This window comes from Naegleria gruberi (assembly GCF_000004985.1).
Source record: "Naegleria gruberi genomic scaffold NAEGRscaffold_10, whole genome shotgun sequence".
Lineage (NCBI taxonomy): Eukaryota > Heterolobosea > Eutetramitea > Acrasida > Naegleriidae > Naegleria > Naegleria gruberi.
The window spans coordinates 463,079-486,224 of NW_003163317.1; the positions used below are offsets into that span (position 1 = coordinate 463,079).

General features: G+C 28.5%; 10 protein-coding genes and 1 non-coding gene across 11 annotated transcripts; 8 read left to right on the top strand and 3 right to left on the bottom strand.

Annotated features, from left to right (window-relative positions):
- Positions 1-202: 202 nt before the first annotated feature.
- Positions 203-1,370, bottom strand: NAEGRDRAFT_1301 (uncharacterized protein; the record flags this gene model as incomplete). Its single annotated transcript, XM_002680321.1, has 3 exons — positions 203-364; positions 455-861; positions 929-1,370. Coding segments are annotated over 3 exons (1,011 nt in total), but the record flags the coding sequence as incomplete, so codon positions are not given.
- A 1,419-nt stretch (positions 1,371-2,789) lies between these two features.
- Positions 2,790-2,860, top strand: NAEGRDRAFT_t163. Its single transcript has one exon. It is a non-coding gene; the product is annotated as a tRNA-His (tRNA).
- An 84-nt stretch (positions 2,861-2,944) lies between these two features.
- On the top strand, positions 2,945-5,028 carry NAEGRDRAFT_64532 (uncharacterized protein; the record flags this gene model as incomplete). The annotated part of the gene is made up of 3 exons (XM_002680183.1): positions 2,945-3,959; positions 4,103-4,239; positions 4,660-5,028. The coding sequence occupies 3 exons, from the start codon at positions 2,945-2,947 to the stop codon at positions 5,026-5,028; spliced, it is 1,521 nt and encodes a 506-aa protein (XP_002680229.1).
- Positions 5,029-6,586: 1,558 nt separating this feature from the next.
- NAEGRDRAFT_64533 (uncharacterized protein) lies at positions 6,587-7,315 on the bottom strand (the record flags this gene model as incomplete). Its single annotated transcript, XM_002680322.1, has 1 exon — positions 6,587-7,315. One exon carries the CDS (start codon positions 7,313-7,315, stop codon positions 6,587-6,589), a length of 729 nt encoding a protein of 242 aa, XP_002680368.1.
- Positions 7,316-8,450: 1,135 nt separating this feature from the next.
- On the top strand, positions 8,451-9,362 carry NAEGRDRAFT_64534 (uncharacterized protein; the record flags this gene model as incomplete). The annotated part of the gene is made up of 1 exon (XM_002680184.1): positions 8,451-9,362. The coding sequence occupies one exon, from the start codon at positions 8,451-8,453 to the stop codon at positions 9,360-9,362; it is 912 nt and encodes a 303-aa protein (XP_002680230.1).
- Positions 9,363-9,440: 78 nt separating this feature from the next.
- Positions 9,441-10,364, bottom strand: NAEGRDRAFT_64535 (uncharacterized protein; the record flags this gene model as incomplete). The annotated part of the gene is made up of 1 exon (XM_002680323.1): positions 9,441-10,364. The coding sequence occupies one exon, from the start codon at positions 10,362-10,364 to the stop codon at positions 9,441-9,443; it is 924 nt and encodes a 307-aa protein (XP_002680369.1).
- Positions 10,365-10,530: 166 nt separating this feature from the next.
- On the top strand, positions 10,531-10,812 carry NAEGRDRAFT_31606 (uncharacterized protein; the record flags this gene model as incomplete). The annotated part of the gene is made up of 1 exon (XM_002680185.1): positions 10,531-10,812. One exon carries the CDS (start codon positions 10,531-10,533, stop codon positions 10,810-10,812), a length of 282 nt encoding a protein of 93 aa, XP_002680231.1.
- A 285-nt stretch (positions 10,813-11,097) lies between these two features.
- Positions 11,098-12,456, top strand: NAEGRDRAFT_64536 (uncharacterized protein; the record flags this gene model as incomplete). The annotated part of the gene is made up of 1 exon (XM_002680186.1): positions 11,098-12,456. The coding sequence occupies one exon, from the start codon at positions 11,098-11,100 to the stop codon at positions 12,454-12,456; it is 1,359 nt and encodes a 452-aa protein (XP_002680232.1).
- Positions 12,457-14,703: 2,247 nt separating this feature from the next.
- Positions 14,704-15,797, top strand: NAEGRDRAFT_64537 (uncharacterized protein; the record flags this gene model as incomplete). Its single annotated transcript, XM_002680187.1, has 2 exons — positions 14,704-15,336; positions 15,414-15,797. 2 exons carry the CDS (start codon positions 14,704-14,706, stop codon positions 15,795-15,797), a joined length of 1,017 nt encoding a protein of 338 aa, XP_002680233.1.
- A 141-nt stretch (positions 15,798-15,938) lies between these two features.
- Positions 15,939-16,616, top strand: NAEGRDRAFT_64538 (uncharacterized protein; the record flags this gene model as incomplete). Its single annotated transcript, XM_002680188.1, has 1 exon — positions 15,939-16,616. One exon carries the CDS (start codon positions 15,939-15,941, stop codon positions 16,614-16,616), a length of 678 nt encoding a protein of 225 aa, XP_002680234.1.
- Positions 16,617-17,236: 620 nt separating this feature from the next.
- NAEGRDRAFT_78816 (uncharacterized protein) lies at positions 17,237-21,901 on the top strand (the record flags this gene model as incomplete). The annotated part of the gene is made up of 1 exon (XM_002680189.1): positions 17,237-21,901. One exon carries the CDS (start codon positions 17,237-17,239, stop codon positions 21,878-21,880), a length of 4,644 nt encoding a protein of 1,547 aa, XP_002680235.1. The 3' UTR covers positions 21,881-21,901.
- Between the last annotated feature and the right edge of the window lie 1,245 nt (positions 21,902-23,146).

Consider the following 23,146-nt stretch of genomic DNA (forward strand, 5'->3'; position numbering starts at 1 on the left):
TGGAAATATGAAACACAGAAAAAACTTGCTAAAAAACCAGCTCTTCCACTTTTATCTTATCAAACTGGAAAGAAAATTGAATGTACAAGATATGGAAATAATTCAATTTTTATTTCTTATGAAAATGAAAATTATATTGAAAAGATTGATATGAAAATTTAATACATTAATATTATTTATTATTTTTTTATACAATTTCATCATATTTCTTATTCATCCATGGATGTTTTAATGCTTGTCGTACATCCAATCTATCTAGAGGATCAATTTGTAAACATTGTCTTATAAAATCTACAAATTCTTCATCTTGACAATTATCTAATTTTTCTCGAATATCTTGATTATAATCTGGTATCAATAATTCCTCATAGACATTATCATTTGGTCCAATTTGACCAACTCCTGATGGTGGAATTGTTTTACCTGTATCTTTATCTACATATCTAAATAATACATATTCAGTTCTTCCATTAATTTTAACCTTTTTGAAAAAGTCTTTAACAAATCTTCCTCTTTGTAATTGATGTAATTTGAATGGTCCACATAAAGATAATATCTTGGCTAACATTGTCTGTATCGAATGATTGTAAAACAATACTTTGCCTGTAAACAATTCAGCTAAAATACAACCAATAGACCAAATATCAATCTTTTCATCATAATCACTTCCAATGACAACTTCAGGTGCTCTATATGTTCTTGATTGAGCATATAATGGTAAATTATCCCATTTGAAACATGATGAACCAAAATCAATAATCTTAACTTGACATCTACTATAGGATTTGATTAATATATTTTCAGGTTTCAAATCACAATGAATCAAATTAAGTGAATGAACAAATTGTAATGCAGTTAATACTATTTGATGATAATATCATGATTGAATTATTAGATGTTAGATGATGACCAATGAAAAACAACTTACATTGTTGAGTAACTTTTTGAAGTCTTGGAAGATTAAAATACAATTCATCACCACTATCTCTATTGTAAACATAAAATTCATACAAGTTATCTCTTAACAATTCACAAACAATGAACAGATGTTCCTTATAATAGAAAAAGTCATGTAACTTGATAACATGGAAAGCATCTGGATCACCCATACTATTAATAAATCTTAGTAATTTGATTTCATCTAAACTTTGATCAAAGAAATCCTTATCATTCTTAATAATCTTAATGCAAACGTTTTGATTGGTTCTTAAATCCAAACATTGAATTGCTCTGCTAAAAGTTGCACTTCCTAGATATTCAACAACTTGATATCTTTCAGCAATAATTGAATCAACTTCAATTTTGAATTCATTTGTTTCTTCGAATCCAGTTTTAAATGTTTCTCTTATAATTGGAAGATAAATAGTTTCATATTCAACTGGTGGTCTCCATTTTGTTCTTCTATCTACAACTTCTGGTGCTTCTTCTTCAATATAAGATGGAACACAATTTTGTAAAACATCTGTTTGAGAAAAATCAGTTAATCTTGAATATCCTTCATCATCACTATCACTTGCATAATCATCATCCTTGGCATCTTTATCTGGTTTTTCCTTCTTTGTTTCTGCTGATTTTGGTTTTTCTTTAGATTCCTTAGGGTATTTATGAGCTTCAACTTGTTGTTCAAGTTCTCTCAAATCATTTTCAACATTCTTTTCAAATGTTTCATATAAATCCTCCGAAGTGAAAGGATTTGATAGTTCTACTGGTTCATCACCACTTTCATACATGTGAGCAAATTCTTGTAATTCTTTCATCAATGAGGCACTATCTGGTCTTTCATATTCATCTTCCTCAAAAGATTGTTTTGAAGTTCTAGACTGTCCTGTAAGAACTCTCTTTGCACTATTTGTTGGAGTAATTCTATGATTGTAGTGTTTTGTATCTGGTACATGATGTTGATGGTTGTAGAAATCGGAAACTACACTTTGTACAATATCATTAACAATTTCGCATATATCATTGTATTCAGATTCAGAAACAATATTATTTACGAGGGAATATGATTTTAAAGAGTGTTGAGGAGAAGTTTGAATAACCTCTGTTGGTTCTGCTGATGTTTCCATTGTTTTAACTGTTCAATAAAATTCCGTTAATGTATTTTCAATAACTATTAGGATCATCAACAACACTTACTACTTGATTTTAATTCTTCCATCAATTTTTCAGCTGTTTGATTTAATTTGTTCTCCCTAAGGAAGTTCAAAAAGATACCTAACATTTCTTGTTCATCATTCAACTTCTTTTCATCTAAATCATATTGTTTTAGGAATGAACTATTTGAATCTTGTGTTGTATTTAAAATATCGTCCTCTTCATAGTCTTCATATTCAGAGTCTGAATCATCTGCATTATAAGGCTCTAATTGTTGTACCTCATTAAGTGCGCTGTTGGAATACATTTTTTTTGATAAAATTATTTAGCAATATTTTTGTAGACTGAGAATGGCGCCAAATTATTTACATTGGCGCCAAAATGTTATCTTTTGTTTTATAGTCTTACTCAATAAAATAAATTGGACTCTAAAAATACAAATTATGAGCTAATTGAACAAATCAGTCTTTCTTTGTTAGCCTTACTCAAACTACATATTGCCTCGACCGTAGTAATATCTCTTGGAATTTTATAAAAAGAAACGCATACAGTTTGTCGTTGAATTGAGTAAACAACATGGCAAAAACACCAGAATTTAAAATCCTTAGAGATCTACTATTATGTCTAATATTTAAAGATAAAGGCCTTTTGCTTGGAGCGCGTTCTAATTTTTCGTGTAACATAACAAACAACAAAGGGAGATAGTTCAGTGGTAGAACATGGGATTGTGGTTCCTAAGATCAGGGTTCGATTCCCTGTCTTCCTACTCATTTTTATTTTAGATTTTTCAACAATTTTATTTCAGAAATGCAACTTCAATATTTGTTGATCTAATAATATTACAGAAAAAATGTCACAACTATTAGAAAACCTCAAAGATTTATTTCCCTCCATTGACATTGAAGTAATAGAATCAGTTATTGATCAAGTTGATAATGATGAAGAGGCTGCCATTGAATTACTAGTACAAATTAATGAAGATGATGAAGATCTTGATGAAATTAACAATGTTCCGAACAATACTTTTAATGACAAAACTAATGATGATATCAATAATGATGATGATTTATTAGAACAAGAAACTTTTGATGATCATGAATTTTCCAATCAAGTATCATCATCGTCTACAAAAAACAAGCCTTCCTCCTCTACTACTACTACTACTTCCACTTCTAAAAGTAGTAGTAGTAAAAAATTATATCAAATACTTGATGAAGAAGGAATATTAAATGAAATTAATAATACAATGAATCAAGTTTTAAATATATTACAAATTAATAATAATAATAGTAATTTTAAATTAGAAATGATATTAAAAAACTATAAATGGAATGTTGAAAATATTATTAGAGATTATGGTGATATTGGATTGGATGGTATTTTAAAAAAAATTGGTTTATTAAATAATTTAAATACTACTATAAATAGTAATAATAATAATAATAATAATATTACAACAACAACAATAACAACAATATGTGAATCATGTTATGAAGATAATATAGAATTAATTAAAAATATAAATTGTGAACATTCATTATGTGAATCATGTTGGAGAAATTATATAGAATCATCAATTTTACAAAATAATGGAACAAGTATTGAAAGTATTAAATGTCCATCCTATGAATGTAATTGTCTATTATTAGATGAATTTATTTTATCATTTATAACAAGTAAATATGAACATTTTCTATTAAAAAGTAAAATTAATTCATTCATGACAAATTCACATCGAATGAAATGGTGTTCAAATAATTGTAAATTTGCAATTAAAAAGGAATGTGATGAAAATTTATATTATTGTAAATGTAAATGTGATAGAGAATTTTGTTTTCATTGTGATCAAGATCCACATTATCCAGGTATGTTTATTTTTATTTTATTTTAATATATTTAAACTATTTAAACTATTTAAAATATTATTGTAAACTATTTAACATTACAATAACAACAATACAATAACATTACAATAACATTACAAAAATATAACAAAACATAATAATAGCAACATGTGAAATGATGAAAAGATTTATATCATTTACAAAAGAACATGAATCTAATTTAGAATATATTAAATCAACATGTCAACAATGTCCATCATGTAAAGTTTATGTTCATCGTATTAGTGGATGTGATAGTATGGTATGTGGATATTGTGGTACTAGATTTTGTTATATTTGTGGACAATCATCACATGGATATCAATCTATTTGTGTTGGACAATCTACTACTCTATTAGGAAGTAAAAAAGTTAGTGAATTTGATTTATATGTAGAAGAAGCACATGCTAGATTTAATTATAAATATAAATTATATACTAATTGGTTACAATCTCCAAATACACATTCTAATTTAATTTTTTATAATTTGGAAAATTCAGCACTTTTTGAATTTGGATATTTAAAAAATGATTTTAAAATATTTTATTCTGCATTAAATTTAATAATTAGAACTAGAAGATTATTAAGATCATTATGTGTATTTGCATTTGTTTCATTTGGATTTGATAAATTATTAATGGAAAGTTTATTAAAAAATATTAAAAATACAAAAAAAAATAAGAAAAATAATAATACAAATATGGAACAAGATTTAACTTTATTAAAAACATTTGGATATTTATTTGATATGAATTATGAAAGATTGGAAAAATTTGTTGATCAATTACTTTCCATTTTAAGAAATTTTACACAAACACCTCAAGAAGAATTAGAAGAACAAGAAGAATTAGAAAAATTAAATTCTACTAATAATGGAAATATTAAAAATTATAGTAACATGTTTGAATTTGGAAATTCTTTATTTACACAAGAAAAACATTTAAAATTTCATAATTTAAATTCACAAATTAAAAATCAAATGGAATTAATTGTAAAACAAACTGAAAATATTATTGATATGATTAAATCAATGGAAATGAAAACTATTTAAATAAAATTTATTTTTTATATTTAATATTTATTACCATTTTTGGAAATATTTAAATATTCTTTTTATTTTCTAAAATATCATTATTAATATCAATGGTATTATTATTATTTATATTTTGATTATTTTGATTAATATTTTGATTTGTTTGTCTAATATCATCAAAATCAAGTTTTTTAAATAATTTTCTAAAAATAATTTTACAAATTAAATAAAACCAAAATAAATGTAAAATTAATAAAATAATTAATAAAATATTTAAAATCCAATATGGACTTATACATACTCCATTTATACATATACCATAATTAGATAAATCTATAAATGAATTAATATTTGAAACATTTCTAATTAAATAATATCTAGTTAAATGATCCCATCCATATTTATTAAAAATAGATTTAAAAATTAAATATGGAAAATAAATTAATCTTTTAAATAAATAACTAATTGCAAATAAAATAAATAATAAATTTGTAATTTTTTCATTTAAATTTAATAATTTAAATACTTTTGCAGAATAAAAGAAAATATCAACTAAATCATGTAATAATAAAATTAAAGTTCCAATTCTATGATAAAATGTTAAAATACAACCAATAATTAAAAATATTGTAACAATGTGATGAATTACAAATTGATGAAAATCTTTCATTTTCTCATCTATAAATAGTAATGTAAATAATGCTTGAATATAGAAACCACATCCTATTAATAGATATTCTCTCATATATGGATATTCAAATCCTGTATGTTCATTTGGATATCCAATATTACAATAATCAGAATTAAATAACCATGGTGTTTCCTTTAATATTAAAATTCCAAATATAGATGATAATATATAAAAAATACAAAACCAAATATTTTCTAATATACTACTATATTTAGTACTTTTAGAATATTTTTTAATTAATTTTAAAAATATTGGTTCAATTACAAATCTTCTCATACAAAATAATAAAATTGCAATTATTAATACATTTATAGTATCTTGCATGAACCAATTATTTTTCCTATTTTCAATTGGTTCATCACTTCCAAATATCATTGGAAATAAATGTGGTGGACCCATTGTTGTTCTTGTTGAATTTGGAAATATTCTATATTGAGAATAAATATGTGTATTATTAGTACCCATTAATCCAAACCATTTATCTATAACATGATAAAATGTGTTTGAAGTAGTACATGTTGTAGTAGTTGAAGTAGTAGTAGAAATGTTATCATTGTTTTTGTTTTTTTTAAAGATGTTCATTGTTGGTAGTTGAACTGTGTGCTAATGGTTGCGTGTGAAAATAATAGTGCAGCGTTGAAAAAGTTTACAATAAAATTGACCGTTGAAATTGGATTGGTGCATTGGATGTCCTGAGGACTTGAACCAAATCAACAGATTCCAAGTACTGAACATGTGTGTTTTAAATTGCAACATGCATGCAACAACATCATCCAACAACACAATCAATGTGGACCCAGTAAACAACTCCCTCTTGACAAAATGAGCGGGAACTTTTATTGTTTATTTCATGTAATATTTTAACAAACAATCAATCTTGATTTGTCATTGACTCATAATTGAGTCCTGTAATCCATCTAATGTTAATTTCCATTCATTTCGTACACCTTCTGTTTCAGTGGGTCCCAACAAGTCAAGCATTGTCTGATAGCATTTGGCAAGGCAAGAGTTGTGGAAAATACTAAGAGATTGGTCTCCACCTACTCTATATTTGGCATAGCTAAAAAGTGATATTGTAGTTTCCAAAGCTCCTTTTACCAATTCTAAATTCTTTTCGAAAGAAGACACAACAAATAGACAACATTCCACAAACTCTGACATTGGAAACTGAATTTGGGTTAGATTTGTTTCATCAAAACAAATTGTCAACTTGAAATTAGCGTTAAATTCCTTTACAAGTGTGAATGTCTTTTCAAACATATTAAATGCTTGAAACATTAGATTGTTAAAATGATCTTCGCTGCACAAGTCAGTTGGTGTTGGGTAAAGAGCATGAGTATCAGAAATTAAAGTGTAGAGAAGACATGCTGTATGAATGAGCTCTCGATAGTTGGTAGTGGTGGTTGGTGTGTTTTGTTCGAATTGTTGTTGGAAATACAGATTGCAACGGAGTGAAGCTAAATGAAACAAGTGTATAATTTTTTCTTTGTGTTTATTCCTTTCTTGTATCAAGGACAATACACAATAAACATCAAGGCTTGGCGGTGAATTGGACAATAATTCTTCATCATCATCAGCTTCAAAGTAAAGCAGCTTAGTTCCATTGTGAGACATTTTTTTAAGAAAAGTTTTTTAACTTGCTCTAAATCGAATGGTTTGCAACCCCTTAAACTATTGAGGTTGAATTGTCCCTTATTGTTTTTTTAATAAGAAAACAATAGAGAGGAATCTGTATAATCCGAAATTGAACTATTCTCGAAAATTATCAGCAGTTGAGATTTAAAAAGCATCCATTAATCTTTCTTTTTGACATCAGATATAATTAAACCCTTAATAGACGAACATTTCATAAAGATTAAAATCATAAAGTATATCACTCATAAATTGAAGTAAGTATTCGCTTTCTATTCCAATACTTTGACAGTATTTCCCTCCAAATGTTGCTCATGAACACACTCAAATTTAACTGAAATTACTGAATAATTGGAAGAATCAATAAACAGTCTATATCTCTTACGTTGTTGATTCAGACCAGATAAGACGAGGATCCATTCTCAAATTAGGATGTTTATAATATTAGTTCCTTCCTTTCTTAGTGTCCAAGAACTCTATTTCAAATCATAATGATTGAATTGGAAAAGTACTCTTTAAGAACTATCAGTTTTTAGTAGTGAACTTTTGAGTGTGATATATTTGGGCTACTGGAAAGTGATTCAACTGTGAAGTGCTTTTCAATTAATGGTATAAAAGAATGTGAAGAGTGATTTGTTACAATAAAAAGATCTTTGTAAAATAAAGAGATGATCATCAATAAAACTAGTGAGAGAACTTGAGCATTATTGACAAGGGTTGAAAGACATTCAATAAGAGCTACAGTTTACTTTAAGACTTTACTTACAAATTTAACAAATAAATAGGTTACTATATTTGTACTTTAGGAATTCGCAATTTTCGATATCCATCTTATATACTTCCCATATTCATGTAATTTGAACTCAGGCAAGGACCCCGTATAAGAGCACTAAATAGTATCCTTAAACGTTGAAATAATCCATCACTACTAGTCAACTTGACTTGTTTTTTAAATGCTTCGTACTTGGGCTTTTTAAAATCTCCTTAAAAAAAAGAAACAACATTTGGCTACTTACAAGCCTTTCAAAATTTCATTAGACATCAAACTACTTCTACGGAGGAGGAAAGAATTAATTGAAAATAGGATTCATTGTAGTTTTAATTAAATTTAAATTGAATGACTTTACCAAATCATCATCTTCAGCATCAGAAGGTTTATCCAATTGAAATTACAAATGAAACAACACCATCAGCATCAGATTCTACTACTACTAGTAATGAAATATCATCAAAAGCAATTGATAAAGTCAATAGAAAGGCTTTCGTAATTGATGATTTTGATAAGAGTATGGAATTGAAAAATGTAGATGAAAGTTTGGATGATTTTAGTTGGGTTCCAAAATCACCTTTAACCTCAAATTCTACTTATCGACCAAAATCAGCAAGGAATAGATATGATCAGGCCTTTAGAATTGAGAATGATCTTCAAGTCTCTCCGAATAGTAATCAACAAGCCTCATACTACAAACAAGCTGCCTTCAATCATATTCTTAATAATTCAACCAATGTAAATAATAATAATGAAACAACTCAAAAGAATGATGAAAAGAGTGTTGCTAAAACTAAACCAAAATCTGCACCTCCTCATATTAAGAGAAATACATCTGATAATAATTCTGAAAGGAAGAATCCATTTGCTATCATTAAGGGATTGTTGAATATGTGTAAAACCAAGAACCATGTCGTTGAACATGATGAAACAAAAGAAAATATCAAACCATCATCAGCTAAAAGTAAACATTCAGAAACATGTCAGAATATTACAATTGAAAAAACTCAAGTGGTTGTCTTTGATAATAGAGCAAATAGAGAAGAACTTCCACCATCACCTCAAATGAATAGAAGAGCTAAATGTGGAGGATATGGAGATGATGATTCAAATAGAGATCAACCAATTATTGTTCCTCTATATTATCATGTAATGAATGCAGGTAATAATCCTCAAAGTAGTGAAGCTCCTAAATCCAATAATCCAAACACTAATGTTCTTGACTTGTCTGATTCTGTTTCAGATATTCAAGAATTTTAAATTGTAAAAACTCTAAGAAATAATTATCAAATATAATGTCCATATTAAATGTATGGTCAATAAACCTAGGCATCCTTTTTATTGAGTATTAGAATCAGTTGGGATTGTTGCCTTTAAAATTCCACAATCAATCATTAATTTTATCAATTGAGTTGTATAATGTGATAATGTATAAGTATTATGTGGAAGTGAATAATCAGCATAATCAATAGAAATATTATATAGATCACTAATTTTAATTTTAGCTGTATTTTGTTGATAGGCAGATGATGGTGTTGGTGTATTTGAATCAAAATCCACAAATAAAGTCATAAAATCCTTCATTAACTCTTCAAATAAATAACAATAAGAACAAGGTGAATATTCAACATCAATTAAAATTCCTCTCTTTTTAGTTCCATATGAATAAATTCCAACTCTAACAGTAAAATCTCCAAATTTTAAAATTTCACCTTCAATAGTTACTTTAACAAATTCTGTATAACGTTTTAACTTTTCACAAATCATATCTTTAAAATTTGTACTTGTCACTAATATTTGTTTATCCAATAAAAAGAAAATCTTATCAATAGATTTAAGTTCTAATGAAGGAGGAACAAGATTAAAAACTTCTTTTGGTTGATTAAAATCAAAAGATTCTTGTAGTAAAGCTCCTCTAAATTTTAAAGTATTCCAAGTTTGATTTAAATTTTGAATATGTTCCTTCTCCACTTCATCTTGTGTATATTGTACACTATGTAATTTTGTATGAGAAGTAAAAATTGGAGGTTCTTGTGAATCTGCAGGTGCTGTATTATTAGGATTATATTCTTTAATTTCTATATAAAATTTAGGAGCATTAGGATCTAAAGTTGTTTGTGATATTGTTGATAGTGAAGAAATTTTCTCAGCATTATAAAGCCTAATAAGAGAAAGTACTATTTTTCGGTATTCGTTCTGTACTAACTTTTCATCATTGCTATATTCTTTAAGTTCCTTGATAAATAATTTATGATAACCCATTTATATTGTTTTTGATGATGATCGTTCTATTATGTACAAAAATTAATGTATGATGAATACGAAGGCTTTTTGATGATGACTTTGTGAAGCCTTGTTTGATACAAAGACGTGTATTCAAATTTTTTAAAAATAAATTAAATTGCATTGGAATTTTCACCAACAAAAAATGTCTGCAACAACAACAAAGAATAATAATACCTACAAATGCCAATCGATGGATGAATTTATATCTAAAACCGAAGCACTTTTTAATCAATTTCCAAATGATACACGATATGTTATGAAATTTAGTAATAAGAAAGGAAAAATGAGCTTAAAAACCACTAATGACACCTATGTTGTAAAATATTGTACAGATCAAGCTTCCGATTTGCAACATCTTGAGAAATTAAACAATTTTGTAATGACAGTGACGACATCAAAGAGTAAGTTATTGGAAAATTATTGATGGATTATTAATATGAATTTTATTCTCATCATCAGACGAGGAATTAAAAGCAAAGAAATAAATAAATTTACTAATTTAATCAGCATGAATAACACAACATCTATGCATATTACAACAATAACATCATCAATAATATGAGTAAAGAAATGAATTTCATCATCACACAATTTTGTCTAGATAAGAAAAAGGCTTGATTTGGTGAAAAAAGGCTTTAAAAAAATTATCATCATTTAACAAGAGAATTTTCTTCATCATCAACAACAACATTATACTATTATTGATAATATGAATCGATTATTCTCTGGAGGAGGAAGACATTTTTCTCGTGCTGTTATTTACAGTGCAACATTATCATTTGTTGGAATTAACTTTTTCACCTTTTCTCATTATATTAAACATTCCTATTGGGATAATTTACATACTTCTCCTGCACCATCAAGTGGACAATATATGCAACCACCTGAAGAAATTACAAATTCAAGCAAGGAAGAAAAATTATTCTATACATTAAAATCTAATCAATCATCATCATCTAATGGAACGAAAAAATTAATCATCTTCCTTCCTGATATTGTTGAAACAAGAGAAGTTTTCCAAGATTTGGAATATCAAATGTTACATAATCCACAAGTTAACGATCAACAAATTTATTCATTAAGATATGATAGATTTGGATATGGATATAGTAATGTTGTAAAAGGACCAAGACATTTACATAATATGAGTATTGAATTACATACACTTATTGAACATGTTTTAAAGAATAATATTGAATTGAATGAAAATGAAAAACTTGAAATTTCACTTGTAGGTCATGGATTTGGAGCAATGTTAGCAAGAATGTATTTGTATAAATTTTCAAATACTTTTGAAAGTGAATTTAAAAATGTCAAAATTGCAAAGAATATATTAATTTCACCACTTCATGAAAGATTTATTCAATTTTCACCATTCTATGTGGATTATCTTGTTGACTGGAAATCAAGAGGTTTTATTAATAGACTTTTATCATTCCACGGTTTTATGGAATGGTTATTTAAATTTAATCCAAGATTTTCTTTAAAGGATGAAGTTATTTATCCATTTATGGAAACTATTGCAGATGATGTACCAACAACAACTTGGAATGTTAAATATAATGGAACTGAAGGATCAACAGATTATGATGATGATCATTTAATTTCTAAAGATGAAGCTAAGAAGAGATTGGAATTTCATATGAGAAATGATAATTTATGGAAAACTGTTAGAAATGAAACAAATTTATTCAAGAGATCATGTGTACAATTGAATGATTGTCGTAAGAGTGCAGAGCCACACTATAAACAACAAGAACAATCAGCATCAGCAGCAACAGAACAACAACAACCAGAAGAAGCTAACACTACACAACCAATTAATACTTCCAATATTGATGTTCTAGTTGTTGATGTCGATCATTCAAGAGATGACGAACTTGGCAGAAAGGGAGTTAAAGTTTTCTTTGATAAGAATAGTGAATTTTCACAAGTTGATTATCTCAACGATCTTGTTGAAGGATATTCTAATAAGAGTAAGGTTATTTCACTCAATAATTATAATCACTACTCTGTATTGAATACACCTGCTCTTGCACAAACTGTAATTAACTTCCTCAAACAATAAATAATGGAATATTTTACAACAGTACAAAGTATTCATTGTACCTTCATCTTCACTTATTCAGATCCTATAGTGAGATGGTGGATATCAAAGTATCTGTTTTCCCAGAATAATAATGTTAAGGATGATAATTTATCTATATTTATTATCCTTTCAATAAGTCAAAAAGTACAATTCCGTAAATCTTTGCATTGTCTTTTGTTAAACCTTAATGTTTTTTGGAAAAATGCAACTACTATGAAAGATATGAAATATTACTTCAAATCCACAGATAATGGATGGATCTTGTGTAACCTACCAATCACAAGCCTGTCTCCCAAAAAAATTATCAATGAGTTGGGCCAATTAGACAATTAGCATAATAGCTCTTTCTTCTTCTGAACTCTCTTGTCTTATTATCAGTGAAACTCTAAAGGCAACTCTAATTTTCTATAGAAAAATAGTTTAAAAAAATGGATCCACATGGCTCTTTTGTTTCATCCGAAACTTCCTTAACATCCTTCATCATCACCATTTAAAGATAAATGGTTCATTTGTTAAGATTTATATTACTCAATTTGTTTGTAATATGTTGTAAAACATAACTGTCATCCTTTTCAAGACGTTTCACACTTGTCTTCTTTCTTGTTTTGTGTTGCTTGTCAATTCCATTCTTTTTTCTCTCCTCCTTTTCTCTTTCCATCTTTGCCATTAATTCCCTATATGCTGGACAAGTATCATAATACTCCATTTTCCTGCTCAATCATAGTGGGCAATATTACTTAGTAAGCATTCAAAAATTTTGGAATGTCAAAGAGAGGTGAGAGGTTTAATTTTCAAACTCCTTCCAGAGGAACCAATTTTTCCTAACAAGTTAATTGTTGTGATTTGTAATGAGCTTGTTTATCATTTTCATATTGAAGTCAGTTTTAAAAGAGATGTTATTGTAAGAGTTTATAATGTACTCAATATCCATAACGTGACGGACTTACAACGAATTATATCTAATTTTTACTTGGTTTCAAAACCATTCTGCCAAGATTTTGAAACATATATTGATGATTGTTTTTTCAAATTTCGGAACCATCTCAGAGAGTGTTTCACCATTATTCAAGTTGATTAGTTAGCTTCCTATTATTAAGATAAATATTGAATTTTATAGATTATTCATAATAGAAATATTGAAGTAATTGTCAAGTTCTATGAAATTACAGATTCGAATACACAATACATTTTAAAATCTCATTCTTTCCCACAACAATTGAATATCATATTTGTTGTATCAAAATAAATATTACCCACTTACCTACTCAACTACAGTTCACTACAACTATTTCTAATGAGGACACAGATCCGCAGTAAGCGCACTGTCACAACAATCATCGCCACATGAAATTTCCTTTTGTTGCTTCTTTAAATTACAATGCAATACAAAAGAAACTTCATACAATGTATTCGAAACAATGTCTAGACAAGCTTTTTTTTACTCTGTTTCAGTTTTTAATTAATTAAATAGTCAATTCCTAAATGTGTTCACAAAAGCTAAACTTGTCGAAACAGTGCCGGTGAATTTCGCTAACGTGCATGACAAGTAACACATTCAGACAATTTAATGAAGTTGTTTCATTTTGTGATTTAATCCAATTGATTAAAGCTTGCAGTTTAATATGAACCATCCACAGACCAAAAAACCGTATTACTGCCAATACGTCAAATTTCAAATGGTCTCTTCATTTGAAAATACTTAAAAGTAATGTTGCCGTGATATGAAATCTTGTTATGGCTTATTTTGCTTTCGTACAGCCAGGACTTTAAGGGAAGTTAAGAATACTAGTGATATGCAATTAAAAGCTGTTGGTCGGTTGTTGCTGTTGGAGCCTTGACACATTTCGCACCGGTTTCAAGTTGGTATTGATTCGTATAAAAAAAACTATTCGAAACAGTTCTGCACCGAATCACTCTCTCGGTAGAAACACTCAGTCACCACGTTGAAAAAGCGAAATCTTTGGTAACATTATTGTTCATCATTGAAATGCCAACTACATGTCCTTATCATTATCTTACTCATCTAAAAGTTTGTAATCTTTACTGTTTTTATTAAATAATTAACAATCAATTACACAAATACCAACTATCCATTCTCAAAAATAGTGCAATCAAGATGTTTGTGTTATTCGAAAGGCTTACCCAAATGACTCTGAAATTATGGAACAACAATACTTTTTTCTCTTGAAAGAAATATATGAGAGAAATATTCCACAACGATCCCAAATGAATTCCATTCTGAGAGATAAATTCCTTCAACATGCTCCAAATTCAATGTTGGCACTCGTTGAATCAGTGAAGGAAATGAATGAATGTGGTATTAATGTTAAAGATGTTCCAAAGAGATCTGTATTGGCTTGTGAAATATTAGATATTACCAATGTTAATACCCTCATTTCTAATACCAAAGAAGTGGCTTCAAATCTTCATCATGTAATAACAATACCAACAACAAATACAAATTGTTGTTGTAGTAATAGTGCAGATGAGAAATGTGCATGTAATGGTCATCATACAACAACAACAATATCAAATATGCCCAATAATCATTGCACATCATCTAACTATCAAAATGGTAGTTGTAATCTATCGTCGCCTACTTCTCCTTTTGGAGCATGTTTTACATCAAAGTTTACTTTACAAAAGAAGAGAATTCCAAAAAGATCATCACCTCCAACCATACAATCCTCATCAACTGCTACATGTTCCTCAACTAACATGCCATTCACAAGCTACTATAACAGTGGGGCTGTGTATTTTGATCAACCAACAACTCAAATTTCAGAACAAAATCTGAAGAGAAAGCATTCGAATGTGAATGTCATGCAACATGAAACTTTGATTCCAAGAACATGCAAAGTAAGAACATTGAATCAACCAACACAACAAGTATCACCACCTCCACCTCCACAACCACAACAATATATATGTATCAGTTTCATGCAATTGGTTCACCTCAATCACCTTCAACATGTTCCTCTTCTAATACTAACAACACATTTGAATATAATAATCAGCAGCAGCAACAACAGCACGATTCAAAGAAGAGAAAGATTGTTGATACATCATTCCACCTCTCCACCCAATATTCCACAACTGCACACAGTTCTTCCTATGTTTTAGTACCAAATTCGTCACCTCCTCCACCTGTATATTATCCTTCTCCTCCAAATACTCCTAATACTCCACCTCCTCCTCCTACCAACTCATTCTCATCATTCAACACTTGTTTATCATTACCCTCACCAACTCTATCACCATGTAAATTACCTCCAATAAGAGATTTACTCAACTCTCTGCAGTATCCTTCCTCAATATAAAGTCCCTCAAAATTTCTTTTTAAAATAAATTTTAATTCTTCTTCTTATTAAATCGGAGTAATTTCCTATTAGGAATGAATGTTGTGATGATATTAGCAAAGGTCAAAACAAGGCTTTGAAATTTTAATTTTTATAAAAAAAATGGGACAATCACAAGGTTCCCTCCCACCAGAGTTTGAACAATCACTCGGAAGAGTGTTACATTTTGATGATCAATTGTTGATGGAAACATGTCCTAATGTTGAACAACAATTTGATATTTTACATGATATTGTACTCTCGTTATATGATCATTCGCAATTTAAACATTTTATACAAACACGAATAGATGCTCTAGTATTAAAACATTTAGGAAGAATTTTGTGTTTTCTTGTTAATATTCACAAAGAATTAATGGAACAAGAACAACAAATTTTATACAAGAAACAAACAAGTTTAACTTTAGAAATTGAAAAAGTTATTATATGTATATATGAAATGGCAGTACATTTTCTATCAAATCCATTCTTGTATCAATCATTAGCACTTAATTTATTACAAGGAGAAAAGAATTCTCAAGAAAAGGAACAAGTGTATAGTTATTATATCGATCCTGGATTTTATTTCCTTTCTAAAGCAAATATTATAGAACAAGTTTTAAGATTTTTGAAGGAATTAACAATTGGAGGACCAAGTAGACACTTGTTTTTAGAACCACAAACACCAACAACTGATGTAAATGGACAACAAGATCAAAAAATTACAGAACAACGAAAACAAGATTTTATTGGATCTATTATGGAAATTCAACAACAATTTGCTTTAAAATCTAGAGGGTGAGTATTTTACAATGTAATTGAATTCTCATCAAATATAGATTTGAATTAATGTACACAATTTTGGAATTTTATGTTCATGATAAGGCAAAGAAGCAAAAGAAACACATAACAAAACAAGTACTTGCTAAAATTATATTAACTGTCTTGGATATTTCTAAAAATATACTTGATAATGAAAATTCTACTGTTGCAAAAGCCTTTATTTCTATTTTTGGACTTGATGCGGATAGGGACATTGCTATACGGAAGAGATTTTGTCATAATTTATTATTCTTATGTCAAATTACCCAACCAAATATTCAAATACAAGATTTGTCACAAGATTCAGAATTGGATTTGTATTTTTTAATTAGAATGGGTGCTATTCACCTTCTTTTTATAATATTTAATTATTCATCAGTGGAGGGAAGAAAGTTAATAATTGATTGTGTTATTATTTATGGATTACTTTTAAATCAGTTGAAAAATTTAATAATCCAACAACAAACATCATCCCTCATTAATAATCAATCTAAACAACTAATGATCAATTTAGAATTTTTGAGAGTTTGCTCCAGTTTAAATACTGGTTCTCTTGAAAATATTTGTACATTTCTCTTGAGTAATTTATTACCCCAACAAATGGTCTTGTACATAACCAACTCACAAATTGTGCTTGAGAATGAAAATGTTGAAAATTTATTCTCTATGGATCATTATTCATACTCTCTGGTGTGGAATCAACAAATGAGAGATGAACTTGTTAAAGTCATTGATACAGAATTATCATTGGCAGAAGATAGATTGGATTTGATTTCCAATGAGCACCAATGGGTCTCTGTACTTAGTATTTGTAAAGATTTAAAAATTAATTATAAGAATTTGCATAGTGAAATTGAAGTGAATGGAATTTACATTGAAAGAGCACTTGAATATTTATCTCTTAATCCTGATGCAATTATTGAAAATCTACTCACCCACGAAACTTTTGATAGTTTGTATGAAAAGATGCAAATGCTCTCGAATACAGACAAAGAAGACTTGGAGTTGAAAAATAAGATACTGATAACACTTTCACGATTGAATGAGTTGGTAAAATTATTACAAATTAACTCAATGAACTCCAAACCAAATGAACAAAATGCTAATAATGAATCTGGTACATTATCAGTGCCTTCAGTGTCTGATTTAATTCCAAGAAAATCAGCAACTCCACCTCTTCACAAAATGATCTACTTGTCTAAGTTACTTTCATTGAAACATTTTAAAGATGAATACTTTTACAATACAGCAGTGCTTATATCTTCAATCTTATCAAATAAGAAGAAGATAGCAAATTATGTGGAAGATTTAGACAGAGAAGATGCTCTAACTAATATAATGATTCATTTAGCAAGAGAACAGCTTATATCATTTTACTATTCTGATCAAGGAAATACAGTCTATATGGAAACAGAAGGACTTAGAAGAATTTTATCATTGGTTTATATTTTGGGAGAATTATTGAACTTTAAACCTAGAAGAATGTTAGATATTGTAAATAATCCAAATTTCATTAATGTGATTGTAATGAATTTAAGTCTTTCATCAAATAAGACTGAGAAGTTGGAGTTAATATGGCAATCTGTATTTTTATTGCATACCCTTTTAGATTCTCCTCTTTACAATTCTCTCAAGTTGAGACAAACTATTCAAAAAACAGGAGTGTTTGAATATTTGCTTGTTATTATTTTAAATATGGAAGAACATAGCACCAAATGTTTAACTGCTATTGTTAACTTTTTAAAAGCTTTCCATGTAATCCCACTATCCACAACTGATCAAAGACAGTCATTTGAGAGTTATTCTTTCTTGAGATACTTTTTACCAAGTCAACTACTGAAATTATTAGCAAGTGATAAGGAAAGAGATGTAGATTTATTCATTTCTGCTCTTACTAAACGTGAATATAGTTCACCATTCCTGATTTGGAATGGAACACATAGGAGTATTTTGAAAAATTCTCTCTCTAAACGTTTAAAGGTATTTGATGAAAAGAGAAAAACACTTTCTAAACAAGTTGCTGAATGGCAACAAACTGAGCCAACTAAAATTGCAAAGGTAATATTCTCTTCGTCAATAACTACCAATTACTTGTACACTTTTGAGGAGCCAGAAATTATTTCTTATCAAGATCTAGATGAAAAACTTTCTATCAATGACATATTTGTAGAAGCTTTTGTTAATTTACAACCAGGTGGAACAGAAACAGATGAGGATGCATCTATTAATGAACTTGAATATCCTGATGTTTTCTTACTCAAATTGGTCGAAGCATTACAAAAGGAGCAAAAATATAGAAACATAGAATTAATAATTGAGGCCCAAACTAAATTATATTTGAACTTTTCATTAGGAAAATATACAACACCAAGCCAAGGTCATTCACCTCACTTTTTGAAATATCAAGGATATCCAATACTAATTAGAAAGTATCAAGGACTTCTTGAAGATTTGTCTGATGATTCACAAAGAATCAGGTTGTTAAATTTATTTGTTAGATTGATTGCTAGCCAGTTAGAACCTGAACCAGAAATTTCTTATAGAAACAAACTTTTATTTTTGACTTCTGGTGGTTTAATTTTCATTTCCGAATACATTATCAAGAATTCTGTTTGTAGAAATGATGAACAACTCATGATTAATACTTTGAGAGTTTTAGATTCTATAGCAGATATTTTAATGCCACTCATATCTGAAGATGAAGAGGAAAAGTTAATTCCTATTAACTTCTTTGATATATTTGTACCTCTCCTCGACACGAAGTACATTGAAAGTCGTACTGAAGTTTCACTAAGAACCATCCATTGCATAAGAAAATACGTAAGGCATTTACAAAATGATAATAATCCAATGGAAAAGGTAACACTAGATCCAAAGATTGAACATTCTGTCAAACTCATACATAACAGATGGCCACTTATACTTCAATTAATTAATGTTGGTTTCATTTTCAAATATAACGGTAATAGTAATACAACAGAAAATGATGACCATACCTTTATCAAAACAATATGTATTACAGCTTTAGAGATTATTCACAATTTGCTTTCTCTTAAGATAAGGTCATCATTTGAAACTTTATTGGAAAAGTTGTTATTGAAGAATATGATTGAAACTTTAATGCAAATTGGAAAGAGAGGAGAATTGCCAATATTTGACAAGATTAAAACATTTGATGATTTTTATAACTTGACAAGATCAGAAACTAATCATATCCTATTGGTTTGGAATGAAAATTTACGCAGTGAATTGCTTGAATTTATTGATTTAAACATTCATAAGAACAATAAGGAATTAACAGGTCATATTGAAAAATTCTCCTATACTTGTCTCAAATCTGAAGGCATGTTTAAATTGCTAGATACAAATTTAGATATTTATCCTACTTGCTTGATTAGTACATGGAAGGAAAGTAACTTGTTGAGTCTTTCTGAATTCTTGCAGAGTATTGTTGATCCTGCAATTTTAAATTCCACCAATTTGATTCAAAGTTTAATTACAAGTTTGCACTCCTTACTTGTTGTTGAATACCAACAAAAGATGATTACCAAGGAAACTCTCAGACCACTCGCTCAACAAATTACACTTCTCAAGTTGATTGTTTGTCAAGACAGTTCAAAAAATCTTTCCTCAGAAACATCTGAACAAACTTTGATTTTCCTTAACACATCCTATCAACAAGTTATTCTTCATATTTATCATTTACTAATTGGATATTTAGCTAATTTGACAAAAGATGAGGAGTTTATGGTAGAATCTGTTAATGATATTCTTGAAATTATTATTCGTATTTCAAAATTCTTCTCAAAATATTCTAACAAGATTGGAGAGGACAAGACCAAAGAATTTTATCAATTTATGGTTGCAACTATGCACAAGTTTATAATTTACTATTATAAGGGATGTAATAATGATAATTCCTTGAAGGAGGAAGCATTATTGTTAAATATTTTTGATCATTTAATTACCTTCTTTAAAACACTAACTGTTGGTACTACTCCAAATATTCAAACATATTGTGTCGGAAATGGATTATTACTCTCAGTATTACATGCATCTATCAAGGGAGGTATCCATCAAGTTCAAGCAGTTAGATTGAAATCAAGTTTATTGTTATCCACTCTGGTTAAACTTTCCATTCCTTCAGTTAATGAAGTTTTGGATCAAATGCTCTTCCCTTCATTTGCTTCATTGCTTGGTCAAGGACAATTAGAAGAATTTATCAAGCAATTTGATGAAGATGTTGTTAATCCTGAAGTTTGGTGGGATGGAAGAGACAGAGATTTGGTCAGAGAATATCTATCCGAACATATTAATCTTGCATCTGATTATTTCTTTATGGGAACACATTTAGAAGATTTTGCTTCCAATACTCAAAGCAAATTCAACGCAAACACAGAAAAGGGTTACAAACTTGGTAGTATTTATTTAACCAAGTTGAATGAAATGCCAACTTATCAATTTACTTTAATAACCAATCATCAATTTATTGAAATGGTTGTTGAAAAACTTTCATCCCTTTGTGCTAAATATGAGGAAAGTAATATTAATAATACTGAAGAAAGAAAAACAATTTGGAAAACTGCCTATGCATTCATTCAAAATCATTCACTTTACAAGGATGTTAATTCAACAGAATTATCTTTAGAAGTTGAACAATCACTTCTTCTCCTACTTGAATTATTCTGCAGAGAATTAGTATACATTACTCAATCAGAGGAAAAGCATGACATGTTCGTGATTAATTTACTTTGTTTCTTGACTACTTTTGTTAAAAAGTATCCAAGTTCTTTCATTCAATTTTTGAATAATTTCTCTGATTTTACAACAATACTACTTCGTGTTGCTAATAACTATAGAAGTATTTTGAGATCTGTTATTCAAGTTATTTTGGATACTGTTGGAATTTTAACAAAAGAAAAAACAGGAATGTCCCAAGCACTCTATGAAAGTATTTTGGAACAAGTTGGTTCAGAGTTGAATATTGCCTATTTATTCTTATTTATTATGAATAAGGTTCAAGCTTCTCAATGTGTGGAAGTACTTATTTCAATTTCAAAGATTGATGATAATTTAGTTCCATATTTGAAAGAGAGTTGGTTCATTCCTGAAACATTCTTCACCTCATCAGAACATCTTTTAGAAAGTTTGGCAAATGTAAATGATGAATTTTGGAATGATGAAAAACGAACCACTCTAACACAGAAATCTGAAGAAATTATTAAAAAGTTTGAAGCAAATTAAATAAATATTCAATTTTATTTCATCTACTCTTGTTATCAACTTAGTTTCTTAATAAATATATAAGCTTTCCAATAAATATTAATGTAATTGGGGAAAGAGCTAAATAGGAGAAATGTCCACAACTTATCAATGCTAAACTCATTCCAAATGCCAGTTGAATAAACAACTCAGTCCTGTCTTTTGATTTACTATTTGATATTAAATTTGAAATAGATAGAACTGATAAACTGATAGAAAGTGGAATAAAAGAAAGTAAATGCCCACTAAGCTTGAAAAGAGAAAGACTAAGAAAGGCACCAAACATTGGATCCGAAACTTTCTCAGTAATCGTGTAGAGACCAAATACTGTATTAGATCCAGAAATGCCCAAGAATGCTAAAAAAGGATAAAATGAATAATAAATTACTGAGCTAGCAATTGATTCCCACTTTGTAAGTTCCAGCCCAATTATTTCATAAACGAAACTCCTCACAAATAGTAGAATAATTCTCCAAATGAATGCATATATCAAATAAATACAACTACTAAAAATGGATATGTCAATTCTTCTTTTAGGTTCAATAATTATAAATCTCATTATCTTGATAGATTTGAAAATCATTAACAATACCATAATTACAATAAATCCTATAATTAATCCTTCCACTGGCCAAAATCCATAAGGCAACCACCACAAACCCATATCTAATGACCTTTGATCTTGTGGTGTGGAAGAAACCTTTCCAACAATTAATTGAGCACTCAATGAAAAGATTATGGCAATTGCAAATACCAATTTTTCACGATGGTAAGTGTAGAATCTATATTCCCAACTATGTATTTTCAAAATACTGTCAATTGGATCCCATTGGGAATATTCTAAACATTCGACAAGTTTCTGTTTGGAATTTACATTTTCTCTCACCTCTTCAAAACCATCTGAAGTTCCTTCGTTGTTGTCTGCTATTTTTCTCCTATTAAATAGTGTCAAAAATAGTAACTGGCTCAGTAATGACATACTATTCGAAAGTGGATTTTTCCAAAACTTTCCAATCAAGTATCCTTTCCTAATTAATTCATCATCTGAATTAAATTTAATGAGTGAAGAGAAGAAATTTGGTGGTGTGGAATTCAACACCATCTCCATTCTCTTATTAATGTGAGATAGTTTAATAATTGAAAGAGGTGAATTAGTAGTGTAGGATATGATATGGAGTAGTAATTCATCGGGAAGTTGATCAACAAATAATTGTTGTTGATCGCCATTACATGAATGGACTGCTGTTA